This window comes from Heterodontus francisci, chromosome 39, assembly GCF_036365525.1.
Source record: "Heterodontus francisci isolate sHetFra1 chromosome 39, sHetFra1.hap1, whole genome shotgun sequence".
NCBI classification, from domain to species: domain Eukaryota; kingdom Metazoa; phylum Chordata; class Chondrichthyes; order Heterodontiformes; family Heterodontidae; genus Heterodontus; species Heterodontus francisci.
In genome coordinates this window covers 37,105,620-37,132,836 of record NC_090409.1, presented here as the reverse complement: position 1 = coordinate 37,132,836, position 27,217 = coordinate 37,105,620, and the positions used below count along the sequence as shown (strand labels likewise).

At 47.6% G+C, this 27,217-nt stretch overlaps 1 protein-coding gene across 2 annotated transcripts in view; it reads right to left on the bottom strand.

Moving 5' to 3' along the window:
* Positions 1-27,217, bottom strand: part of LOC137352937 (apolipoprotein A-IV-like) — a 49,394-nt gene that overhangs the window by 2,742 nt on the left and 19,435 nt on the right. For both annotated transcript variants that reach the window (XM_068018792.1, XM_068018791.1), the window contains exons 2-3: positions 3,961-4,034; positions 575-728 (exon numbers count right to left, since the gene is read on the bottom strand). In XM_068018792.1, coding sequence (XP_067874893.1) covers positions 575-728; positions 3,961-4,003 — 197 coding nt within the window. In that variant the 5' untranslated portion in view covers positions 4,004-4,034. The remainder of the gene's footprint in view (positions 1-574; positions 729-3,960; positions 4,035-27,217) is intronic.

The following is a 27,217-nucleotide window of genomic DNA, read 5'->3' as shown; positions in this document are numbered from 1 at the left end:
CTCGAGGGATGGTCTTCGATGGGAGAGTTAGGGGACTAGAGGGATGGTCTTCGATGGGAGAGTTAGGGGACCAGAGGGATGGTCTTCGATGGGAGAGTTAGGGGACTAGAGGGATGGTCTTCGATGGGAGAGTTAGGGGACGAGAGGGATGGTCTTCGATGGGAGAGTTAGGGGACCAGAGGGATGGTCTTTGATGGGAGAGTTAGGGGACTAGAGGGATGGTCTTCGATGGGAGAGTTAGGGGACTGGAGGGATGGTCTTCGATGGGAGAGTTAGGGGATAGAGGCATGGTCATCGATGGGAGAGTTAACGGACTGGAGGGATGGTCTTCGATGGGAGAGTTAGGAGACTAGAGGGATGGTCTTCGATGGGAGAGTTAGGAGACTAGAGGGATGGTCTTCGATGGGAGAGTTAGGGGACTAGAGGGATGGTCTTCGATGGGAGAGTTAACGGACTGGAGGGATGGTCTTCGATGGGAGAGTTAGGAGACTAGAGGGATGGTCTTTGATGGGCTGAATATTCTTTTCAGATTTCAGTATTTCCACACTACTGTGTGATGGGAATCTGCACCTACTTGATCTCTGACCCCAGCTCGGACTGCTTGATAGCGTCAAGTTTTTCCTGTGCAATGTCCGTTGCTTGACTGACATAATCCCAAAAGGCAGCTTTTGCTTCCTCAAACCTCGTGCGGTGTTCCTGTTGCCATGGAAACAAGAAGGCCTGGGAGCCTGTGAAGAAAGAAAGGTCGCTGGGTCAGGCGATGGCGATTCTCTTTCTGAATGACACGGTGACAGGAACATCAAACACCTTGCATTTATATAGCAACTTTATTGCAGTTAAAGATCCCAATATCTTCACAGGAGCATATATCAGTCACAATCTGACCCCGAGCCACATCAGGAGATATTAGGGACCGGCAACCATAAGCTCGGTCAAAGAGGTCGGTTTTTAAGGAGTGTCTTAAAGTAGGAGAGAGAGAGAGAGAGGCGGAGAGGTTTAGGGAGGGAATTCCAGAGCTTAGGGCCCCAGGCAGCTGAAGGCACGGCCACCAATGGTGGAGCAATGGGAATTGGGGGATGGGCAAGAGGGCGGAATTGGAGGAGGACAGAGATCTCGGAGGGTTGTAGGGGCTGGAGGAGGTTACAGAGATAGGGAGGGTTGTAGAGGCTGGAGGAGGTTAGAGAGAGAGGGAAGGTTGTAGGGGCTGGAGGAGGTTACAAAGATAGGGAGGGGTGTAGGGTCTGGAGGAGGTTACAGAGATAGGGAAGGTTGTAGGGTCTGGAGGAGGTTACAGAGATAGGGAGGGTTGTAGGGTCTGGAGGAGGTTACAGAGATAGGGAAGGTTGTAGGGGCTGGAGGAGGTTACAGAGATTGGGAGGGTTGTAGAGGCTGGAGGAGGTTACAGAGATAGGGAGGGTTGTAGAGGCTGGAGGAGGTTAGAGAGAGAGGGAGGGTTGTCGGGGCTGGAGGAGGTTACAAAGATAGGGAGGGGAGTAGGGTCTGGAGGAGGTTACAGAGATAGGGAGGGTTGTAGGGTCTGGAGGACGTTACAGAGATAGGGAAGGTTGTAGGGGCTGGAGGAGGTTACAGAGATAGGGAGGGGTGTAGGGTCTGGAGGAGGTTACAGAGATAGGGAAGGTTGTAGGGGCTGGAGGAGGTTACAGAGATAGGGAGGGTTGTAGGGGCTGGAGGAGATTACAGAGATAGGGAGAGTTGTAGGGGCTGGAGGAGGTTACAGAGATAGGGAGGGTTGTAGGGGCTGGATGAGGTTACAGAGATATGGAGAGTTGTAGGGGCTGGATGAGGTTACAGAGATAGGGAGGGGTGTAGGGGCTGAAGGAGGTTACAGAGATAGGGAGGGTTGTAGGGGCTGGAGGAGGTTACAGAGTTAGGGAGGGTTGTAGAGGCTAGAGGAGGTTACAGAGATAGGGAGGGTTGTCCGGGCTGGAGGAGGTTACAGAGATAGGGAGGGTTGTAGGGGCTGGATGAGGTTACAGGGATAGGGAGGGTTGTAGGGGCTGGAGGAGGTTACAGGGATAGGGAGGGTTGTAGGGGCTGGATGAGGTTACAGAGATAGGGAGGGTTGTAGGGGCTGGAGGAGGTTACAGGGATAGGGAGGGGTGTCGGGGCTGGAGGAGGTTACAGAGATAGGGAGGGTTGTAGGGGCTGGAGGAGGTTACAGAGATAGGGAGGGTTGTAGGGGCTGGAGGAGGTTACAGAGATAGGGAGGGGTGTCGGGGCTGAAGGAGGTTACAGAGATAGGGAGGGTTGTAGGGGCTGGAGGAGGTTACAGAGATAGGGAGGGTTGTCGGGGCTGAAGGAGGTTACAGAGATAGGGACGGGTGTAGGGGCTGGAGGAGGTTACAGAGATAGGGAGGGTTGTCGGGGCTGGAGGAGGTTACAGAGATAGGGAGAGTTGTCGGGGCTGGAGGAGGTTACAGAGATAGGGAGGGGTGTAGGGGCTGGAGGAGGTTACAGAGATAGGGAGGGTTGTCGGGGCTGAAGGAGGTTACAGAGATAGGGAGGGTTGTAGGGGCTGGAGGAGGTTACAGAGATAGGGAGAGTTGTCGGGGCTGGAGGAGGTTACAGAGATAGGGAGGGGTGTAGGGGCTGGAGGAGGTTACAGAGATAGGGAGGGGTGTAGGGGCTGGAGGAGGTTACAGAGATAGGGAGGGTTGTCGGGGCTGAAGGAGGTTACAGAGATAGGGAGGGTTGTAGGGGCTGGAGGAGGTTACAGAGATAGGGAGAGTTGTCGGGGCTGGAGGAGGTTACAGAGATAGGGAGGGTTGTCGGGGCTGAAGGAGGTTACAGAGATAGGGAGGATTGTAGAGTCTGGATAAACTGTAATCTAACAAACTACAGAGGTTAAATACATTCCAGAGACGTATTTACACAGCATTTGATCACATCTGAAAGTGTTCGACCAACGAGGAATTACTTTGTCATGTTGTGGGTAGGTAGACAGCCATCCTGTGCACAGGAAGATCCCACAAACAGCAATGACCAGCTAATCTGTGTGTGATGGTATTGATTCAGGGAATAATATTGACCAGGGTATGGTATACCAGCCGAAACGTGGGAACAGATAAGTTACGTTGCTTCAGAAAAGCAGAGTCAGTTTTATCTGATTTAGTCTGATTGGAGGTGTGAGAGTGACATTGTTTTCCCAGCGAATGAGTAAACCTGGTCTCTATTGGACCATTCAAATCTCCTCCTGTGTCAGGTGATTGGCACTTAAACACTTGCATTTCTCTAGCAACTTCGACATCCTCAGGATGTGCCAAGGGGCTTCACAGCCAATGAAGTACTTTCAAAGCGTGGTGACTGTTGTCACGTAGGAAATGCTGCAGCCAATTTGGGCACAGCAAGATCCCACAAACAGCAACGTGTTAATGACCCAAGATCACCTGTTTTCAGTGAGGGATAAATACTGGCCCCGGGAAACCGGGGAAAACTCCCCCACCCACCACCGCAAACCACCACCCCCCCCCCCACCTCGCCCTTCCAAATAGCGGCCGTGGGATCTATTACACCCAGCTGAGAGGGCAGATGGGGGTATGACATCTGATCGAAAAGCTGCACCTCCGGCACTGCAGCACTCCCTCAGCACTGGGCCCACGTGTCTCAGGCTGGGTTCAGTCTCTGGATGGGGGCTGGAGCCCAGTTTTCTAACTGTGATTGGCCATGGGTATAGCCAAATTCACTCCAATGGTTCTGGGATTTAAAGGGTTAATATTTAACATTGAGCGCGCCCTCCCCCCCCCATCAACCCCTCACCCTCACCTTCACCACTACCCCGTTCCATTCCCCCACCCATGCTCCAATGTCAACAGGGTGATCGTTCCTCCATAGCCAAGCCATGGAAGTTCAAAGTTCAGAGTTCAATGACAGGCCCGTTGAGCGGCCGTAGAGTACAAAGGTCGACCGCGTTTTCCTAAAGAGAGACCCAATGATACTGACCAGTGAAGGCCATCAACGCAAGGAGGACGCCGAAAAATTTCATGATGGCGGGAGTTTCAGGTCCAGTTGCAGGACTGAAAAAAAAATACAAAAAACATTGAAGAGACGTTAACATTTTCAGCTGATGTGCACGACCTCAACACGGGAATCACTACTCAAAGAAATAGGCCAAACACCGAGGCCAGATTAACCTCTTTTTCTTTAGAGAGAAGCAACAAATTTGCATTTATGCATCGCTTCCCACAGTCTCGGGGCATCGCAAGGCACTTTATAGCCACCGTCATGAAGCAGACACAGCTGCCAATTTTCACACAGCAAGATCCCACAAACAGCAATGTGATAATGACCCAGATCATCTGTTTTTTTTCTAGTGATGTTGGATGAGGGATAAATATTGTCCCCGGGACACCGGGGAGAACTCCCCCCCACCCCCCCCACCTGCTCTTCCAAATAGTGGCCGTGGGATCTTTTACACCCACCTGAGAGGGCAGATGAGGGTGGGCCTAACGTTTAACGCACCTCTGACAGTGCAGCACTCCCTCAGTGTTTCAGACTGAATTACACGCTCAAGTACCTCGAGTGGGACTTGAGCCCATCGCCGTGTTGCTCGGAGGTGTGCGTTACTGACTGTTAACCCGAGCAGGGGGCGGGTTCCTGAGGCGGATAACTATCCCTCAACCAACATCAGCAAAAGCAGACGATCTGAGTCAGTAACTCATCGCCCCTTGTGGGATCTTGCTGTGCGCACATGCGCCGCCGCAGTTCCCACATTACCAGAGTGACTGCACTTCAGAAAGTACTTGACTGGAGATGGTGAAAGGCACGAGAGAAGTGCACGTCTTCCTTTCTCGGACTATTTAGAAACTACTCCAACCAATTTGCCCGTTTAATATTCCCCACCCACCCCCCCCCCCAAGACTCCAAATAAGGTTCCATTGCCATCGACAACCCTTGTATAAACGATCACTGGTAATCTGCCTGCTGCAGGAGGTAAGGACAGTACTGGCTGTTTAGTCAGACTATTATACAGAGCAAAGACTTGTTGCATCATTTACGACTGTCCGCACGTAACTTTGATAATAAATCAAACCAAAATACAATCTAAATGGTTAACCTTCGAATCACAAGGTACTCTTCATCGAAACACTTACCTCTCTGGTTTAGTTGGAAGGAGAAAGCAGAGCAGATAGTTTTCGGGAACCTATATATAGGCATTCTAGTGGGCGATAAGGATACAATTTTACTCCTTCAGCATCCTAAAGTCCAACATCTTATCTCGCCTCTGACCTCACTCTCCAGCAATGTTTATGACCCCCCATCTCTGCCTGCACCCACCCCCCCCTCTCTGAAGCCTTGCTGTAACTCAGAGGCGGAGCGATTTGAGGAGCGATGGGTTTCAGTAACGATAGTTTAATTAAATGAACCGCGCCTTAAGTTAAGCATGCACTTGTGACACTGGCAGGCAACGTTACAATGTTTAAGAGAGGTTTTGGGGTAGCTTTGTGGTCGGAATAAAGTAATACGTGTGCAGTCTTAGCAATCTGCTATTTCAATTGGTGTTAACTTGTGGAAGGGTTGGCGCACAAACCATCCGACAAGGTGGCGTCTGTGTTGTTTTTGTATTTTCACCCACTTTGCTCGGAGAGAATGGGAACCTCTGTGACGAGAACCGTCTTTGCATCAGCCGATAGACTGGGGGGCTAGCTCCCATACAGCAGGAGGGTCTTACATCACTACATCACAATGAGTTGTCTCAAACCCCCCCCCGCCCTGCATACCCACCAGACAGGAGTTACCCAACAAACATAAACCTCCTGGACTCTCTAGATCAGGGTTCAAACCCAGGACCTCCTGCCTCAGAGGCAGGAATGCTAAATACCGGGCCAAAGGCGACTCCTCAACAACTACAGCAAAGGAACTCACGCAAGTATCAGTGAACGTCCAGACACGAACACGTACCAACAAGGGAGTGGGCATGTCATTGGACACCGATCACCTTGATCAATGCACATCCAACGTACGAAGGCCAATCTCAACTGGCACTGACGCCCAGGTAAAGATTGGCAAACACAGCAGAGAGTGTGGTTCCAATGTGGGATCTTGCTGTTCTGTACGGCTCAATCCCACTCCCTACGATCTATTAGAACGCTCTTAGACATCTGGTGATGTTTCTGATGGAAGATCAGAGGAGCCACCGTTTAATAATGACTAAATAATGCACAGTGTATTATTCTGCTGCTAATGTGCAGTGCAGCATATCAATGTGTATCCAGTCATGGCTACAAGGTACAATTAGGGTCAGTTAGAGGAGATTGTTCCGCAGTAGATCAACATTCATAGATATATAGATACACCTTAAGGCCCCAAACTTTGCCATGGCTTTCAATGCAGTTCAGTCCCTATATAACAAAAAAACAGGATTGACCCATTATAGAAAAGACGGAGCAGCCAAAACTTCAACTAACCTGTTGATCTATCAGAAAATGTCCTCTGACTGACCTGTTGATCAGCCTCAGAGCAATTAGCCTCTGACTGGCCTTTTGATCTGCCTCAGAGCAATTAACCTCTAACTGACCTGTTGGTCTGCCTCAGAGCAATTAGGCTCTAACTGACCTTTTGATCGGCCTCAGAACAATTAGCCTCTAACAGACCTTTTGATCTGCCTCAGAGCAATGAGCCTCTAACTGACCTTTTGATCTGCCTCAGAGCAATGAGCCTCTAACTGACCTGATGATCTACCTCAGAGCAATTAGCCTCTGACTGACCTTTTGATCTGCCTCAGAGCAATTAGGCTCTAACTGACCTTTTGATCTGCCTCAGAACAATTAGCCTCTAACAGACCTTTTGATCTGCCTCAGAGCAATTAGCCTCTAACTGACCTGTTGATCTGCCTCAGAGCAATTAGCCTCTAACTGACCTTTTGATCTGCCTCAGAGCAATTAGCCTCTAACTGACCTGTTGATCTGCCTCAGAGCAATTAGCCTCTAACTGACCTTTTGATCTGCCTCAGAACAATTAGCCTCTAACTGACCTGATGTTATCCAGGATGAGGGCATTGTGATTAGGAAGGGACACTTGGCAAGTTCCGGTGAAGTGGCAATTCCATTGGACCTGAGGAGGGTAATGGGTAACCTGATAAATGTCTTGAAGATCATAAAAGGTTCTGGTGGGGTAAATGCAGAGAAATTGTGTCAGTTGCTCGACAGAAAACACATCGAAGAGAATTGCACAAATAAATGAAGAGGAATTAGGAAAATGTCTTCATATATACTCTCTGTGCCCAGCTGTTACTGAAAGAGGACGGTGATAGATTTAAAGAAGGAGTGGATATTTACTTAAAGAGTGAGCAGGACAGGGGATTAAACTAGGTGGTTCATGAGGAGAAAATACAGGCACAGACTTGATGGGCTGAATGGCCTATTTCGGTGCTCGGACATTCGCATCTTTCATTTCTCTAGCGCCTTTAATGGAGCAGAACACTCAAGGTGCTTCCGGGGGTGTAAATCAGATGAAATCTGACCCTGAGCCACATCAGGAGATATTAGGGACTGGCGACCAAAAGCTCGGTCAAAGAGGTCAGTTTTTTAAGGAGCGTCTTAAAGGAGGAGAGAGAGAGAGGCGGAGAGGTTTAGGGAGGGAATTCCAGAGCTTAGGGCCCCAGGCAGCTGAAGGCACGGCCGCCAATGGTGGAGCGATGGGAATCGGGGGATGGGCGAGAGGGCGGAATTGGAGGAGCGCAGAGATCTTAGAGGGTTGTAGGGGCTGGAGGAGGTTACAGAGATAGGGAGGGTTGTAGGGGCTGGAGGAGGTTACAGAGATAGGGAGGGTTGTAGTGGCTGGAGGAGGTGATAGAGATAGGGAGAGTTGTAGTGGCTGGAGGAGGTGATAGAGATAGGGAGGGTTGTAGTGGCTGGAGGAGGTGATAGAGATAGGGAGGGTTGTAGTGGCTGGAGGAGGTTATAGAGATAGGGAGAGTTGTAGTGGCTGGAGGAGGTGATAGAGATAGGGAGGGTTGTAGTGGCTGGAGGAGATTACAGAGATAGGGAGGGTTGTAGTGGCTGGAGGAGGTGATAGAGATAGGGAGAGTTGTAGTGGCTGGAGGAGGTGATAGAGATAGGGAGGGTTGTAGTGGCTGGAGGAGGTGATAGAGATAGGGAGGGTTGTAGTGGCTTGAGGAGGTTATAGAGATAGGGAGGGTTGTAGTGGCTGGAGGAGGTTATAGAGATAGGGAGGGTTGTAGTGGCTGGAGGAGGTGATAGAGATAGGGAGGGTTGTAGTGGCTGGAGGAGGTTATAGAGATAGGAAGGGTTGTAGGGGCTGGAGGAGGTTACAGAGATAGGGAGGGTTGTAGGGACTGGAGGAGGTTACAGAGATAGGGAGGGTTGCAGGGGCTGGAGGAGATTACAGAGATAGGGAGGGTTGTAGTGGCTGGAGGAGGTTACAGAGATAGGGAGGGTTGTAGGGGCTGGAGGAGGTGACAGAGATAGGGAGGGTTGTAGGGGCTGGAGGAGTTTACAGAGATAGGGAGGATTGTAGGGGCTGGAGGAGGTTACAGAGATAGGGAGGGTTGTAGGGGCTGGAGGAGGTTATAGAGATAGGGAGGGTTATAGGGGCTGGAGGAGGTTACAGAGATAGGGAGTGGGCTGCAGGAGGTTACAGAGATAGGGAGTGGGCTGCAGGAGGCTACAGAGATAGGGAGTGGGCTGGAGGAGGTTACAGAGATAGGGAGTGGGCTGGAGGAGGTTACAGAGATAGGGAGGGTTGTAGGGGCTGGAGGAGGTTACAGAGATAGGGAGTGGGCTGGAGGAGGTTACAGAGGTAGGGAGGGTTGTAGGGGCTGGAGGAGGTTACAGAGATAGGGAGGGTTGTAGGGGCTGGAGGAGGTTACAGAGATAGGGAGGGTTGTAGGGGCTGGAGGAGGTTACAGAGACAGGGAGTGGGCTGGAGGAGGTTACTGAGACAGGGAGTGGGCTGGTGGAGGTTACAGAGACAGGGAGTGGGCTGGAGGAGGTTACAGAGATAGGGAGTGGGCTGGAGGGGGTTACTGAGACAGGGAGTGGGCTGGAGGAGGTTACTGAGACAGGGAGTGGGCTGGAGGAGGTTACAGAGACAGGGAGTGGGCTGGAGGAGGTTACTGAGACAGGGAGTGGGCTGGTGGAGGTTACAGAGACAGGGAGTGGGCTGGAGGAGGTTACTGAGACAGGGAGTGGGCTGGTGGAGGTTACAGAGACAGGGAGTGGGCTGGAGGAGGTTACTGAGACAGGGAGTGGGCTGGTGGAGGTTACAGAGACAGGGAGTGGGCTGGAGGAGGTTACTGAGACAGGGAATGGGCTGGTGGAGGTTACAGAGATAGGGAGTGGGCTGGAGGAGGTTACTGAGACAGGGAGTGGGCTGGTGGAGGTTACAGAGACAGGGAGTGGGCTGGTGGAGGTTACAGAGACAGGGAGTGGGCTGGAGAAGGTTACAGAGACAGGGAGTAGGCTGGAGGAGGTTACAGAGACAGGGAGTGGGCTGGAGGAGGTTACAGAGGCAGGGAGTGGGCTGGAGGAGGTTACAGAGATAGGGAGTGGGCTGGAGGAGGTTACAGAGATAGGGAGTGGGCTGGAGGAGGTTACAGAGACAGGGAGTGGGCTGGAGGAGGTTACAGAGATAGGGAGTGGGCTGGTGGAGGTTACAGAGACAGGGAGTGGGCTGGTGGAGGTTACAGAGACAGGAAGTGGGCTGGAGGAGGTTACAGAGACAGGGAGTGGGCTGGAGGAGGTTACAGAGATAGGGAGTGGGCTGGAGGAGGTTACAGAGATAGGGAGTGGGCTGGAGGAGGTTACAGAGATAGGGAGTGGGCTGGAGGAGGTTACAGAGACAGGGAGTGGGCTGGAGGAGGTTACAGAGACAGGGAGTGGGCTGGAGGAGGTTACAGAGACAGGGAGTGGGCTGGAGGAGGTTGCAGAGATAGGGAGTGGGCTGGAGGAGGTTACAGAGACAGGGAGTGGGCTGGAGGAGGTTACTGAGATAGGGAGTGGGCTGGAGGAGGTTACAGAGATAGGGAGTGGGCTGGAGGAGGTTACAGAGATAGGGAGTGGGCTGGAGGAGGTTACAGAGACAGGGAGTGGGCTGGAGGAGGTTACAGAGACAGGGAGTGGGCTGGAGGAGGTTACAGAGACAGGGAGTGGGCTGGAGGAGGTTACAGAGACAGGGAGTGGGCTGGAGGAGGTTACAGAGACAGGGAGTGGGCTGGAGGAGGTTACAGAGATAGGGAGTGGGCTGGAGGAGGTTACAGAGACAGGGAGTGGGCTGGAGGAGGTTACAGAGACAGGGAGTGGGCTGGAGGAGGTTACAGAGATAGGGAGTGGGCTGGAGGAGGTTACAGAGATAGGGAGTGGGCTGGAGGAGGTTACAGAGACAGGGAGTGGGCTGGAGGAGGTTACAGAGACAGGGAGTGGGCTGGAGGAGGTTACAGAGACAGGGAGTGGGCTGGAGGAGGTTACAGAGACAGGGGGTGGGCTGGAGGAGGTTACAGAGACAGGGAGTGGGCTGGAGGAGGTTACAGAGACAGGGAGTGGGCTGGAGGAGGTTACAGAGACAGGGAGTGGGCTGGAGGAGGTTACAGAGACAGGGAGTGGGCTGGAGGAGGTTACAGAGACAGGGAGTGGGCTGGAGGAGGTTACAGAGACAGGGAGTGGGCTGGAGGAGGTTACAGAGATAGGGAGTGGGCTGGAGGAGGTTACAGAGATAGGGAGTGGGCTGGAGGAGGTTACAGAGATAGGGAGTGGGCTGGAGGAGGTTACAGAGATAGGGAGTGGGCTGGAGGAGGTTACAGAGATAGGGAGTGGGCTGGAGGAGGTTACAGAGACAGGGAGTGGGCTGGAGGAGCTTTGGAGGGATTTGAAAAGAAGAATGAGGATATTAATATTGAGATGATTCCGGACTGGAATTGAGCAGGATGGGTCAGCGGCAGAACTGAGGACAAAGCCAAGTTCAAGGAGATAAGTTTGAGGCTGGTTTGAAGACGATCGGGCACTAAGATACATACTGCAACACACCTTTAATCCAGGCCTCATGAAATGGGGGTCCCTACACCGGATGGGATCGTCACGTCAGTTTTTTTTTGCTTGAATAAGTATTTTTACAATCGAGTGACCTGTTTGGACCAGCTCATAAACCATTAAGAGTTAAATGTAAATGCATCATTGTGTGCCCCAAGCTTGTATTCCCTCGAGTGTAGATGATTAAGGGGGTGATCTAATCGAGGGGTTTAAGATGATTAAAGGATTGGATCGGGTCGATAGAGAGAAATGATTTCCTCTGGTCGGGGGGGAGATTCCAGAACAAGGGGGAAGAACCTTAAAATCGGAGCCAGGCCGTTCAGGGGTGATGTCAGGAAGCATTTCTTCACACAAAGGGGAGTGGGAATCTGGAATTCTCTCCCCCAGAAAGCTGTCGAGGCTGGAGGTGGGGGGGGGGGGGGGGATCAATTGGAAATTTCAAAACGGAGATGGATAGATTTTCGTTGGATGAGGGGATTAAGGGTTACAGAACCAAGGCGGGGAGATGGAGTTAAGATACAGAACAGCCACGATCTAAATGATTGGCGGGACGGGCTCGAGGGGCTGAATGGCCTGTTCCTGATCACCGAACTGCAGGATGTCACGTGGAGGCCAGACCAGCTGGTGTCTGTACGTTTGTAGGATAATTTCCCATTACCCTCTTGCTTGTAATCCCACCTGGTCATTGGCCAGATTTACTGGTGCCATTTTCACAGCTTTGCCAGGCGGCATTTGAACTCAGGACCATGAGTTATAAGTTCAGTAACGTAACCACCTCACTGCTGTACTCCTGATACGCTCGTAGGCTGTTGGAGTGATCGAGACGACCTTTGGACAGACACCACGAACATGGCAAGCTCTTCCACGAACTTTAACACTCAAACGTTGCAGAGTCCAAAGGTTCTGGCCAACAAATGTCTTGACAACATCATCGAGTGAAAGAATGAGGCAGATAAACGAAACCCAAACCACATTGGCAGTCACACAGGCAAGGTCCACTAACAGTTCCACTTGATATAATTGTATCACTTTGAATCTACAGCACAGAAACTGGCCATTCGGCCCATCTACTCCGTGCTGGTGTTTCTGCTCCACACCAGCCTCCTCCCACCCCTTCTCCCTCTCACCCTATCGCCATATCCTTCCATTCCTTTCTCCCTCATGTGTTTATCCAGCTTCCCCTTAAATACTTGGATACTATTCACCTCGACCACTCCCTGTGGGAGCGAGTTCCACATTCTCACCACTCTCCTGGGGAAAGAGGTTTCTCCGGAATTCCCAATTGGATTTATTAGTGACTGTCTTATATTGATGGCCCCTAGTTCTGGTCTCCGCCCCCCCCCACCCCAGCAAGTGGAAACATTTTCTCTATGCCTACCCAATCGAAACCCCTTTTATCATTTGAAAGACCTCAATCAGGTCACCCCTCAGCCTTTCCAGACAGACTGTGTTTGGACCAATCCCTTCCCCCGCAGCCTGGAAAATCTGTCTTGTGAATGAACCTTTCACTGGTCACCGAGAGATTGGAGTCCATAATCGGAGAGCAGTAAAAACAACCAGCTCAGTCTCCACACTCACCACCCACCCCCCCCCCCCCCCCCACCACCCCCCCTCCTCCCTCCGCATCCTCTCCCTGTTCAGGAAGGGTAAAAAAAAACAAGATTACACCTTTATCAGCAAGCGGAGCCTATTAACCCTTTAAATACTGGACGTAGCTGGCTCAAAACTCTTCCAGGATCGATGCCTGGCAGTGCCCGACCTGAAGCAGCATGAACCCGGGTAACAATGCCACCGTTCGCCCATTATTCCTGGCCAAATCCTGCTGATGTGGTAGGTTTCAATGGAGGCCCCAGGCTTCGAGGCCTTGTGTTAATCCCTTGAAAGGTGCCAAACCAATGCAATTTCACTCGCAAACCCGGATTGGCTGCAGGGTTAACATCTGTCACCCTGTCATACCAGCAAGGTAAACAAAGACCTGCATTTCTCTAGCGCCTTCCACATCCTCCGGGCAACTCAGTGCGTTTCATAGCCAATGAAGTATTTGTTTGAAGTGCGCTCACTATTGTAAACGAGACAGCCAATTTGCGCACAGCAAGATCCCACAAACAGCAATGTTGATAATGACCCAGATCATCTGTTTTTTTTTTATTGATGTTGTTTGAGGGATAAATATTGTCCCCAGGACACCGGGGAGAACTCCCCCCCACCCTCCCTGCTCTTCTTCCAAATAGTGGCCGTGGGATCTTTTACACCCAGCTGAGAGGGCAGACGGGGGCTTCGGTTTAATGTCTCATTGAAAGACGGAACCTCCAACAGTGCAGCACTCCCTCAGTACTGACTCTCCGACAGTGCAGCACTCCCTCAGTACTGACCCTCCGACAGTGCAGCACTCCCTCAGTACTGACCCTCCGACAGTGCAGCACTCCCTCAGTACTGACCCTCCGACAGTGCAGCACTCCCTCAGTACTGACCCTCCTACAGTGCAGCACTCCCTCAGTACTGACCCTCCAACAGTGCAGCACTCCCTCAGTACTGACCCTCCGACAGTGCAGCACTCCCTCAGTACTGACCCTCTGACAGTGCAGCACTCCCTCAGTACTGACCCTCCGACAGTGCAGCACTCCCTCAGTACTGACCCTCTGACAGTGCAGCACTCTCTCAGTACTGACCCTCTGACAGTGCAGCACTCCCTCAGTACTGCTATATGCTTGGTATTATGTGTCACCTCAAACTAGGTTCATTCTTTCATCGTGCTGGGGAGTTGAGGCGAGAAGTCTCGCCCCAGCATTTGTTCGCACCTCTGCTCACTCTGTGGTTTCCCCCGGTCACTGAGTGTTAACAACATCGTAAACACGGGTGGAGGAAGATTTCCCCACTCGCTGCGTGTTAACTACATCCTTTTGCTCTGCCCCTCCCTCCACTCCCTATCTCTGTAACCTCCTCCAGCTCCTACAACCCTCCCTATCTCTGTAACCTCCTCCAGCTCCTACAACCCTCCCTATCTCTGTAACCTCCTCCAGCCTCTACAACCCTCCCTATCTCTAACCTCCTCCAGCCCCTACAACCCTCCCTATCTCTGTAACCTCCTCCAGCCCCACAAACCTCCCTATCTCTGTAACCTCCTCCAGCCCCTACAACCCTCCCTATCTCTAACCTCCTCCAGCCCCTCCAACCCTCCCTATCTCTGTAACGTCCTCCAGCCCCTACAACCCTCCCTATCTCTGTAACCTCCTCCAACCCCTACAACCCTCCCTATCTCTGTAACCTCCTCCAGCCCCTACAACCCTCCCTATCTCTGTAACCTCCTCCAGCCCCTACAACCCTTCCTATCTCTGTAACTGCCTCCAGCCCCTACAACCCTCCCTATCTCTGTAACCTCCTCCAGCCCCTACAACCCTCCCTATCTCTGTAACCTCCTCCAACCCCTCCAACCCTCCCTATCTCTGTAACCTCCTCCAGCCCCTACAACCCTCCCTATCTCTAACCTCCTCCAGCCCCTACAACCCTCCCTATCTCTGTAACCTCCTCCAGCCCCACAAACCTCCCTATCTCTGTAACCTCCTTCAGCCCTTACAACCCTCCCTATCTCTGTAACCTCCTCCAACCCCTCCAACCCTCCCTATCTCTGTCATCTCCTCCAGCCCCTACAACCCTCCCTATCTCTGTCATCTCCTCCAGCCCCTACAACCTCCGAGATCTCTGCCCTCCTCCCATCCGATTCCCATCGCTCCACCATTGGCGGCCGTGCCTTCAGCTGCCTGAGCCCCAGGCCCAGTCCGATTTGATTGGCCTCACTGTGTGGAAGAGGAAGGTGAGAACAGACAGAGCTGAGCACAGATAAAAAGCCAGACAGTCCCATGAGCAGACGTATTGTGTGGCAATGAATCAGACAGGGGTTTCCTGAGTCACTGCGATGGGGGTCGGAATCTCCCAGCTCAGTGTCTATTAGAGAGGCTCCTGTGACAGACAGGATAACTGTCAGAATAACTCTCCACGTTTACAACTGTATACATTTACTTCATAGGTAACCATCTCACACTCACGCACACTCACACTCACACTCACTCACACACACTCACACTCACTCACACACACTCACACACACTCACACTCACACACTCACTCACTCACACTCACACTCGCACACACTCACACTCACACTCACTCACACTCACACACTCACACTCACACACACACTCACTCTCACACACTCACATTCACTCACACACACTCACACACTCACACACACACTCACACTCACACACTCACTTTCACACTCACATTCACTCACACACACTCACACACTCACTCACTCACACTCGCATACACTCACACTCACACACACACTCACACACTCACACTCACTCACACACACTCACACTCACTCACACACACTCACACTCACACACACTCACACACTCACTCACTCACTCACTCACACTCACACTCGCACACACTCACACTCACACACTCACACTCACTCTCACACTCACATTCACTCACACACACACTCACACACACTCACACTCACACACTCACTCTCACACTCACATTCACTCACACACTCGCTCACTCACACTCGCATACACTCACACTCACACTCACACTCACTCTCACACTCACATTCACTCACACACTCTCACACACTCGCTCACTCACACTCGCATACACTCACACTCACACACACTCACTCACACACACTCACACTCACTCACACACACACACTCACTCACACTCACGCACACTCACAATCATGCACACTCACACACGTTCACTCACATACTCACACACACTCATACACACACACTCGCACTCACTCACACATGCACACTCACACGCACACACACACACGCTCATACACACACTCACACACACTCATACACACACACACTCACATTCACACACTCACAAACACTGACCCACACGCTCACACTCATACACTCACACTCATACACACTCACACTCACACTCATACATACACAGACTCATACACTCAAACTTACACACATACACAGTCACACACTTTCATCTGTTCCCATGATGCTACCTTCCACACCAGTACTTCTGAAATGTCTTCATTTTACCTCAGTGGAGGATCCCCTCCACTGTGGTGAACAGGACCCTTGACCGTGTCCATCCCATTTCCCACATTACTACCTTCACCCCTTCCCCTCCCCCTCCCCCTTGTCCTCACCTTCTATCCCACCAGCCTCCACATTACACACATCATCCTCCAGCATTTCACCCACATCCAGTTCAGTCCAACACCAGCCAGATATCCTGCTCCCCTCTCACTCCAGCCCACATGCTGACACCCTGGTCCACTCCTCAGTCACCCTCAACACCCTCTCCACTTCCCCGGCACCTTCCTGTGCAAGCACAGGAGATGTAACATCTGAATTAAAAGCAAAATACTGTAACATCTGTGCTTTTCCCTCCCTCCTTCGCACGGTGCAAGGCCCCAAACACTCCTTCCAGGTGAAAGAGTGATTTACTAGTACTTCCAATTTAGTCACTGTATTCTGTAACTGGGAGAGAGCCTGTGATTTCAGGGTATTTACCCAGTGTGATATCAGGGTATTTACCCAGTGTGATATCAGGATATTTACTCAGTGTGACTTCAGGGTATTTACCCAGTGTGATATCAGGGTATTTACCCAGTGTGATATCAGGATATTTACTCAGTGTGACTTCAGGGTATTTACCCAGTGTGATATCAGGGTATTTACCCAGTGTGATTTCAGGATATTTACTCAGTGTGACTTCAGGGTATTTACCCAGTGTGATATCAGGGTATTTACTCAGTGTGATGTCAGGATATTTACCCAGTGTGATTTCAGGGTATTTACCCAGTGTGACTTCAGGGTATTTACTCAGTGTGATTTCAGGATATTTACCCAGTGTGATTTCAGGATATTTACCCAGTGTGATATCAGGGTATTTACTCAGTGTGATTTCAGGATATTTACCCAGTGTGATTTCAGGGTATTTACCCAGTGTGATATCAGGGTATTTACTCAGTGTGATTTCAGGATATTTACCCAGTGTGATTTCAGGGTATTTACCCAGTGTGATATCAGGGTATTTACTCAGTGTGATATCAGGATATTTACCCAGTGTGATATCAGGGTATTTACTCAGTGTGATTTCAGGATATTTACCCAGTGTGATTTCAGGGTATTTACTCAGTGTGATTTCAGGGTATTTACCCAGTGTGATATCAGGATATTTACCCAGTGTGATATCAGGATATTTACTCAGTGTGATTTCAGGGTATTTACCCAGTGTGATTTCAGGGTATTTACTCAGTGTGATTTCAGGGTATTTACCCAGTGTGATTTCAGGATATTTACCCAGTGTGATATCAGGATATTTACCAGTGTGATTTCAGGATATTTACTCAGTGTGATTTCAGGGTATTTACCCAGTGTGATTTCAGGGTATTTACTCAGTGTGATTTCAGAGTATTTACCCAGTGTGATTTCAGGATATTTACCCAGTGTGATATCAGGATATTTACCAGTGTGATTTCAGGATATTTACCCAGTGTGATATCAGGATATTTACCAGTGTGATTTCTGGGTATTTACCCAGTGTGATATCAGGATATTTACCAGTGTGATTTCAGGGTATTTACTCAGTGTGATTTCAGGATATTTACCCAGTGTGATTTCAGGGTATTTACTCAGTGTGATTTCAGGGTATTTACCCAGTGTGATTTCAGGATATTTACCCAGTGTGATATCAGGATATTTACCAGTGTGATTTCAGGGTATTTACTCAGTGTGATATCAGGATATTTACCCAGTGTGATATCAGGATATTTACCCAGTGTGATTTCAGGGTATTTACTCAGTGTGATTTCAGGATATTTACCCAGTGTGATTTCAGGGTATTTACTCAGTGTGATTTCAGGATATTTACCCAGTGTGATTTCAGGGTGTTTACTCAGTGTGATATCAGGGTATTTACTCAGTGTGATTTCAGGGTATTTACCCAGTGTGATATCAGGGTATTTACCCTGTGTGATTTCAGGGTATTTACCCAGTGTGATATCAGGATATTTACCCTGTGTGATTTCAGGGTATTTACCCAGTGTCCTATCAGGGTATTTACCCAGTGTGATATCATGGTAATTATCCTGTGTGACTTCATGCTATTTACTTAGTATGATATCACTGTAATAATGCAGTGTCATATCAGGGTATTTACCCAGTGTGATATCAGGGTATTTACCCAGTGTGATATCAGGATATTTACCCAGTGTGATATCATGGTAATTATCCTGTGTGATATCATGGTATTTACCCAGTGTCATATCAGGGTATTTACCCAGTGTGATATCAGGGTATTTACCCAGTGTGATATCAGGATATTTACCCAGTGTGATATCATGGTAATTATCCTGTGTCCTCAGTACCTTGCTCTACGGCAGCGAGGCCTGGACAACGTATGCCAGCCAAGAGCGACGTCTCAATTCATTCCATCTTCGCTGCCTTCGGAGAATACTTGGCATCAGGTGGCAGGACTATATCTCCAACACAGAAGTCCTTGAAGCGGCCAACACCCCCAGCTTATACACACTACTGAGTCAGCGGCGCTTGAGATGGCTTGGCCATGTGAGCCGCATGGAAGATGGCAGGATCCCCAAAGACACATTGTACAGCGAGCTCGCCACTGGTATCAGACCCACCGGCCGTCCATGTCTCCGTTATAAAGACGTCTGCAAACGCGACATGAAATCGTGTGACATTGATCACAAGTCGTGGGAGTCAGTTGCCAGCATTCGCCAGAGCTGGCGGACAGCCATAAAGACAGGGCTAAATTGTGGCGAGTCGAAGAGACTTAGCAGTTGGCAGGAAAAAAGACAGAGGCGCAAGGGGAGAGCCAACTGTGCAACAGCCCCAACAAACAAATTTCTCTGCAGCACCTGTGGAAGAGCCTGTCACTCCAGAATTGGCCTTTATAGCCACTCCAGGCGCTGCTTCACAAACCACTGACCACCTCCAGGCGCGTATCCATTGTCTCTCGAGATAAGGAGGCCCAAAAGAAAAAAAAGAATCCTGTGTGATATCAGGGTATTTACCCAGTGTCATATCAGGGTATTTACCCAGTGTGATATCATGGTAATTATCCTGTGTGATATCAGGGTATTTACCCAGTGTCATATCAGGGTATTTACCCTGTGTGACTTCATACTATTTACCCAGTGTGATATCACTGTAATTATGCAGCGTGATATCAGGATATTTACTCAGTGTGATATCAGGGTATTTACTCAGTGTTATATTGGGGTGTTTACCCAGTGTGATTTCATGCTGTTTACCCAGTGTGATATCACAGTAATTATGCAGTGTGACACTGGGTAAATACCCTGATATCACACTGCATAATTACTGTGATACCATGGTAATTATGCAGTGTCATATCAGGGTATTTACCCAGTGTAATATCACAGTATTTACCCAGTGTGATATCACAGTAATTATGCAGTGTGATATCAGGGTATTTACCCATTGTCATATCAGGGCATTTACCCACTGTGACATAGGGGTATTTAGCCAGTGCATGATATCAGGGTATTTACCCAGTATGATATCGGGGATGTTTGCCCAGTGTGATATCAGGTGTTTGCCCAATGTTATATTGGGATATTTACCCAGTGTTTATTTTATTTATTTATTTTATTTAGAGATGCAGCACTGAAACAGGCCCTTCGGCCCACCGTGTCTGTGCTGACCATCAACCACCCATTTATACTAATACTGCACTAATCCCATATTCCGACCACATTACCAATATTCCCCTACCACCTACCTACACTAGGGGCAATTTATAATGGCCAATTTACCTATCAACCTGCAAGTCTTTGGGTGTGGGAGGAAACCGGAGCACCCGGCAGAAAACCCACGCGGTGACGGGGAGAACTTGCAAACTCTGCAAAGGCAGTACCCAGAATTGAACCCAGGTCGCTGGAGCTGTGAGGCTGCGTGCTAACCACTGCGCAACTGTGCCGCCCTACACAGTGTTATATTGGGGTAGTTACCCAGTGTTATATTGTGGTATTTGCCCAGTGTAATATTGGGGTATTTACCCAGTGTTATATCAGGGTATTTACCCAGTGTTATATTGGGGTATTTGCCCAGTGTAATATCAGGGTATTTACCCAGTGTTATATCAGAGTATTTACCCAGTGTGATATTGGGGTATTTACCCAGTGTCATATCAGGGTATTTACCCAGTGTTATATCAGAGTATTTACCCAGTGTGATATTGGGGTATTTACCCAGTGTCATATCAGGGTATTTACCCAGTGTTATATCAGAGTATTTACCCAGTGTAATATTGGGGTATTTACCCAGTGTTATATCAGGGTATTTACCTCGTGTTATATTGGGGTATTTGCCCAGTGTAATATCAGGGTATTTACCCAGTGTTATATCAGAGTATTTACCCAGTGTGATATTGGGGTATTTACCCAGTGTCATATCAGGGTATTTACCCAGTTTGATATCAGGGTATTTACCCAGTGTGATATCAAGGTGTTTGCCCAATGTTATATCAGGGTATTTGCCCAGTGTGATATCAGGGTATTTACCTAGTGTGATATCGGGGTGATTACCCAGTGTTATATTGGGGTGTTTACTCAGTGTGAGATCGGGGTATTTGCCCAGTGTGATATCAGAGCATTTGCACAGTGTGGTATTGGAGTATTTACCCAGTGTTATATTGGGGTATTTACCCAGTGTTATATTGTGGTATTTGCCCAGTGTAATATTGGGGTATTTACCCAGTGTTATATTGGGGTATTTACCCAGTGTGATATCAGGGTATTTGCCCAGTGTAATATTGGGGTATTTACCCAGTGTTATATTGGGGTATTTACCCAGTGTTATATTGGAGTATTTACCCAGTGTGATATCGGGGTATTTACACAGTGTGATATCGGGGTATTTACAGAGTGTGATATCGGGGTATTTACCCAGTGTTATATTGGGGTATTTACCCAGTGCTATATTGTGGTATTTACCCAGTGTAATATTGGAATATTTACCCAGTGTTATATTGGGGTATTTACCCAGTGTTATATTGTGGTATTTGCCCAGTGTAATATTGGGGTATTTGCCCAGTGTTATATTGGGGTATTTACCCAGTGTTATATTGGGGTATTTACCCAGTGTTATATTGTGGTATTTTCCCAGTCTAATATTGGGGTATTTGCCCAGTGTTATATTGGGGTATTTACCCAGTGTTATATTGGGGTATTTACCCAGTGCTATATTGTGGTATTTGCCCAGTGTAATATTGGGATATTTCACTAGTGTTATATTGGTGCAGTTACCTAGTGTTAGATTGGGGTATTTGCCCAGTGTAATATTGGGGTATTTACCCAGTGTTATATTGTGGTAATTGCCCAGTGTAATATTGGGGTATTTACCCAGTGTTATATTGGGGTATTTACCCAGTGTGATATCAGGGTATTTGCCCAGTGTAATATTGGGGTATTTACCCAGTGTTATATTGGGGTATTTACCCAGTGTTATATTGGAGTATTTACCCAGTGTGATATCGGGGTATTTACACAGTGTGATATCGGGGTATTTACAGAGTGTGATATCGGGGTATTTACCCAGTGTTATATTGGGGTATTTACCCAGTGCTATATTGTGGTATTTACCCAGTGTAATATTGGAATATTTACCCAGTGTTATATTGGGGTATTTACCCAGTGTTATATTGTGGTATTTGCCCAGTGTAATATTGGGGTATTTGCCCAGTGTTATATTGGGGTATTTACCCAGTGTTATATTGGGGTATTTACCCAGTGTTATATTGTGGTATTTTCCCAGTCTAATATTGGGGTATTTGCCCAGTGTTATATTGGGGTATTTACCCAGTGTTATATTGGGGTATTTACCCAGTGCTATATTGTGGTATTTGCCCAGTGTAATATTGGGATATTTCACTAGTGTTATATTGGTGCAGTTACCTAGTGTTAGATTGGGGTATTTGCCCAGTGTAATATTGGGGTATTTACCCAGTGTTATATTGTGGTATTTGCTCAGTGTAATATTGGTGTATTTACCCAGTGTTATATTGGGGTAGTTACCCAGTGTTATATTGGGGTATTTGCCCAGTGTAATATTGGGGTATCTGCCCAGTGTAATATTGGGGTATTTACCCAGTGTTATATTGGGGTATTTACCAGTGTGATATCGGGGTATTTACCCAGTGTTATATTGGGGTATTTACCCAGTGTGATATCGGGGTATTTACACAGTGTAATATTGGGGTATTTACCCAGTGTTATATTGTGGTATTTACCCAGTGTGATATCGGGGTATTTACACAGTGTTGTAATGGGGTATTTACACAGTGTGATATCAGGGTATTTACCCAGTGTGATATCGGGGTATTTACACAGTGTTGTAATGGGGTATTTACACAGTGTGATATTGGGGTATTTACACAGTGTTGTAATGGGGTATTTACACAGTGTGACATCGGGGTATTTACACAGTGTAATATTGGGGTATTTACCCAGTGTTATATTGTGGTATTTACCCAGTGTGATATCGGGGTATTTACACAGTGTTGTAATGGGGTATTTACACAGTGTGATATCAGGGTATTTACCCAGTGTGATATCGGGGTATTTACACAGTGTTGTAATGGGGTATTTACACAGTGTGATATTGGGGTATTTACAGTGTGATATCGGGGTATTTACACAGTGTGATATCAGGGTATTTACCCAGTGTGATATCAGGGTATTTACTCAGTGTTATATTGGAGTATTTACACAGTGTGATATCTGGGTATTTACACAGTGTGATATCAGGGTATTTACCCAGTGTTATATTGGGGTATTTACACAGTGTGATATCTGGGTATTTACACAGTGTGATATCAGGGTATTTACTCAGTGTTATATTGGGGTATTTATCTCATGTTATATCGGGGTATTTACACAGTGTGATATCAGGGTATTTACCCAGTGTTATATCAGGGTATTTACCCAGTGTTATATCGGGGTATTTAAACAGTGTGATATCAGGGTATTTACTCAGTGTTATATTGGGGTATTTACCTCGTGTTATATTGGGGTATTTACCCAGTGTTATATTGGGGTATTTACCCAGTGTTATATCAGGGTATTTACCCAGTGTTATATCGGGGTATTTACACAATGTGATATCAGGGTATTTACCCAGTGTTATATCAGGGTATTTACCCAGTGTTATATCGGGGTATTTACACAGTGTGATATCAGGGTATTTACCCAGTGTTATATCGGGGTATTTACACAGTGTTATATTGCAGTATTTACCCAGTGTTATATCCGGGTATTTACCCAGTGTTATATCAGGGTATTTACACAGTGTGATATCAGGGTATTTGTTCTTTGGGCCTCCTTATCTCGAGAGACATTGGATACGCGCCTGGAGGTGGTCAGTGGTTTGTGAAGCAGCGCTTGGAGTGGCTATAAAGGCCAATTCTGGAGTGACAGGCTCTTCCACAGGTGCTGCAGAGAAATTTGTTTGTTGGGGCTGTTGCACAGTTGGCTCTCCCCTTGCGCCTCTGTCTTTTTTCCTGCCAACTACTAAGTCTCTTCGACTCGCCACAATTTAGCCCTGTCTTTATGGCTGCCCGCCAGCTCTGGCGAATGCTGGCAACTGACTCCCACGACTTGTGATCAATGTCACACGATTTCATGTCGCGTTTGCAGACGTCTTTATAACGGAGACATGGACGGCCGGTGGGTCTGATACCAGTGGCGAGCTCGCTGTACAATGTGTCTTTGGGGATCCTGCCATCTTCCATGCGGCTCACATGGCCAAGCCATCTCAAGCGCCGCTGACTCAGTAGTGTGTATAAGCTGGGGATGTTGGCCGCTTCAAGGACTTCTGTGTTGGAGATATAGTCCTGCCACCTGATGCCAAGTATTCTCCGAAGGCAGCGAAGATGGAATGAATTGAGACGTCGCTCTTGGCTGGCATACGTTGTCCAGGCCTCGCTGCCGTAGAGCAAGGTACTGAGGACACAGGCCTGATACACTCGGACTTTTGTGTTCCGTGTCAGTGCGCCATTTTCCCACACTCTCTTGGCCAGTCTGAACATAGCAGTGGAAGCCTTACCCATGCGCTTGTTGATTTCTGCATCTAGAGACAGGTTACTGGTGATAGTTGAGCCTCGGTAGGTGAACTCTTGAACCACTTCCAGAGCGTGGTCGCCAATATTGATGGATGGAGCATTTCTGACATCCTGCCCCATGATGTTCGTTTTCTTGAGGCTGATGGTTAGGCCAAATTCATTGCAGGCAGACGCAAACCTGTCGATGAAACTCTGCAGGCATTCTTCAGTGTGAGATGTTAAAGCAGCATCGTCAGCAAAGAGGAGTTCTCTGATGAGGACTTTCCGTACTTTGGACTTCGCTCTTAGACGGGCAAGGTTGAACAACCTGCCCCCTGATCTTGTGTGGAGGAAAATTCCTTCTTCAGAGGATTTGAATGCATGTGAAAGCAGCAGGGAGAAGAAAATCCCAAAAAGTGTGGGTGCGAGAACACAGCCCTGTTTCACACCACTCAGGATAGGAAAGGGCTATATTGGGGTATTTACCTCGTGTTATATTGGGGTATTTACCCAGTGTTATATTGGGGTATTTACCCAGTGTTATATCAGGGTATTTACCCAGTGTTATATCGGGGTATTTACACAGTGTGATATCAGGGTATTTACCCAGTGTTATATCAGGGTATTTATACAGTGTGATATCAGGTTATTTACCCAGTGTTATATCAGGGTATTTACCCAGTGTGATATCAGGGTATTTACCCAGTGTTATATCAGGGTATTTACCCAGTGTGATATCAGGGTATTTACCCAGTGTTATATCAGGGTATTTATACAGTGTGATATCAGGATATTTACCCAGTGTTATATCAGGGTATTTACCCAGTGTGATATCAGGGTATTTACCCAGTGTTATATCAGGGTATTTATACAGTGTGATATCAGGGTATTTACCCAGTGTTATATCAGGGTATTTATACAGTGTGATATCAGGTTATTTACCCAGTGTTATATCGGGGTATTTAGCCAGTGTGATATCAGGGTATTTACCCAGTGTTATATCAGGGTATTTATACAGTGTGATATCAGGTTATTTACCCAGTGTTATATCAGGGTATTTACCCAGTGTGATATCAGGGTATTTACCCAGTGTTATATCGGGGTATTTACCCAGTGTTATATCGGGGTATTTACACAGTGTGATATCAGGGTATTTACCCAGTGTTATATCAGGGTATTTATACAGTGTGATATCAGGTTATTTACCCAGTGTTATATCAGGGTATTTACCCAGTGTGATATCAGGGTATTTACCCAGTGTTATATCAGGGTATTTACCCAGTGTGATATCAGGGTATTTACCCAGTGTTATATCAGGGTATTTATACAGTGTGATATCAGGGTATTTACCCAGTGTTATATCAGGGTATTTATACAGTGTGATATCAGGTTATTTACCCAGTGTTATATCGGGGTATTTACCCAGTGTTATATCGGGGTATTTACACAGTGTGATATCAGGGTATTTACTCAGTGTTATATTGGGGTATTTACCCAGTGTTATATCGGGGTATTTACACAGTGTGATATCAGGGTATTTACTCAGTGTTATATCGGGGTATTTACCCAGTGTTATATCGGGGTATTTACACAGTGTGATATCAGGGTATTTACTCAGTGTTATATTGGGGTATTTACCTCGTGTTATATTGGGGTATTTACCCAGTGTTTATCAGGGTATTTACTCAGTGTTATATCGGGGTATTTACTCAGTGTTATATCGGGGTATTTACCCAGTGTTATATCGGGGTATTTACACAGTGTTATATCGGGGTATTTACACAGTGTGATATCAGGGTATTTACCCAGTGTTATATCGGGGTATTTACCCAGTGTTATATCGGGGTATTTACACAGTGTGATATCAGGGTATTTACTCAGTGTTATATTGGGGTATTTACCTCGTGTTATATTGGGGTATTTACCCAGTGTTTATCAGGGTATTTACTCAGTGTTATATCGGGGTATTTACTCAGTGTTATATCGGGGTATTTACCCAGTGTTATATCGGGGTATTTACACAGTGTTATATCGGGGTATTTACACAGTGTGATATCAGGGTATTTACTCAGTGTTATATTGGGGTATTTACCCAGTGTTATATCGGGGTATTTACACAGTGTGATATCAGGGTATTTACTCAGTGTTATATTGGGGTATTTACCTCGTGTTATATTGGGGTATTTACCCAGTGTTTATCAGGGTATTTACTCAGTGTTATATCGGGGTATTTACTCAGTGTTATATTGGGGTATTTACCCAGTGTTATATTGGGGTATTTAGCCAGTGTTATCTCAGGGTATTTACTCAGTGTTATATTGGGGTATTTAACTCGTGTTATATTGGGGTATTTACCCAGTGTTATATTGGGGTATTTACCCAGTGTTATATCAGGGTATTTACCCAGTGTTATATCGGGGTATTTACACAGTGTGATATCAGGGTATTTACCCAGTGTTATATTGGGGTATTTACCTCGTGTTATATTGGGATATTTACCCAGTGTTATATCGGGGTATTTACCCAGTGTTATATCAGGGTATTTACCCAGTGTTATATCGGGGTATTTACCCAGTGTTATATTGGGGTATTTACCTCGTGTTATATTGGGGTATTTACCCAGTGTTTATCAGGGTATTTACACAGTGTGATATCAGGGTATTTACCCAGTGTTATATTGGGGAATTTACCCAGTGTTATATCGGGGTATTTACACAGTGTGATATCAGGGTATTTACCCAGTGTTATATCGGGGTATTTACACAGTGTGATATCAGGGTATTTACCCAGTGTTATATTGGGGTATTTACCCAGTGTTATATTGGGGTATTTACCCAGTGTTATATCGGGGTATTTACACAGTGTGATATCAGGGTATTTACCCAGTGTTATATTGGGGTATTTACCTCGTGTTATATTGGGTTATTTACCCAGTGTTATATTGGGGTATTTACCCAGTGTTATATCAGGGTATTTACCCAGTGTTATATCGGGGTATTTACACAGTGTGATATCAGGGTATTTACCCAGTGTTATATTGGGGTATTTACCCAGTGTTATATCAGGGTATTTACCCAGTG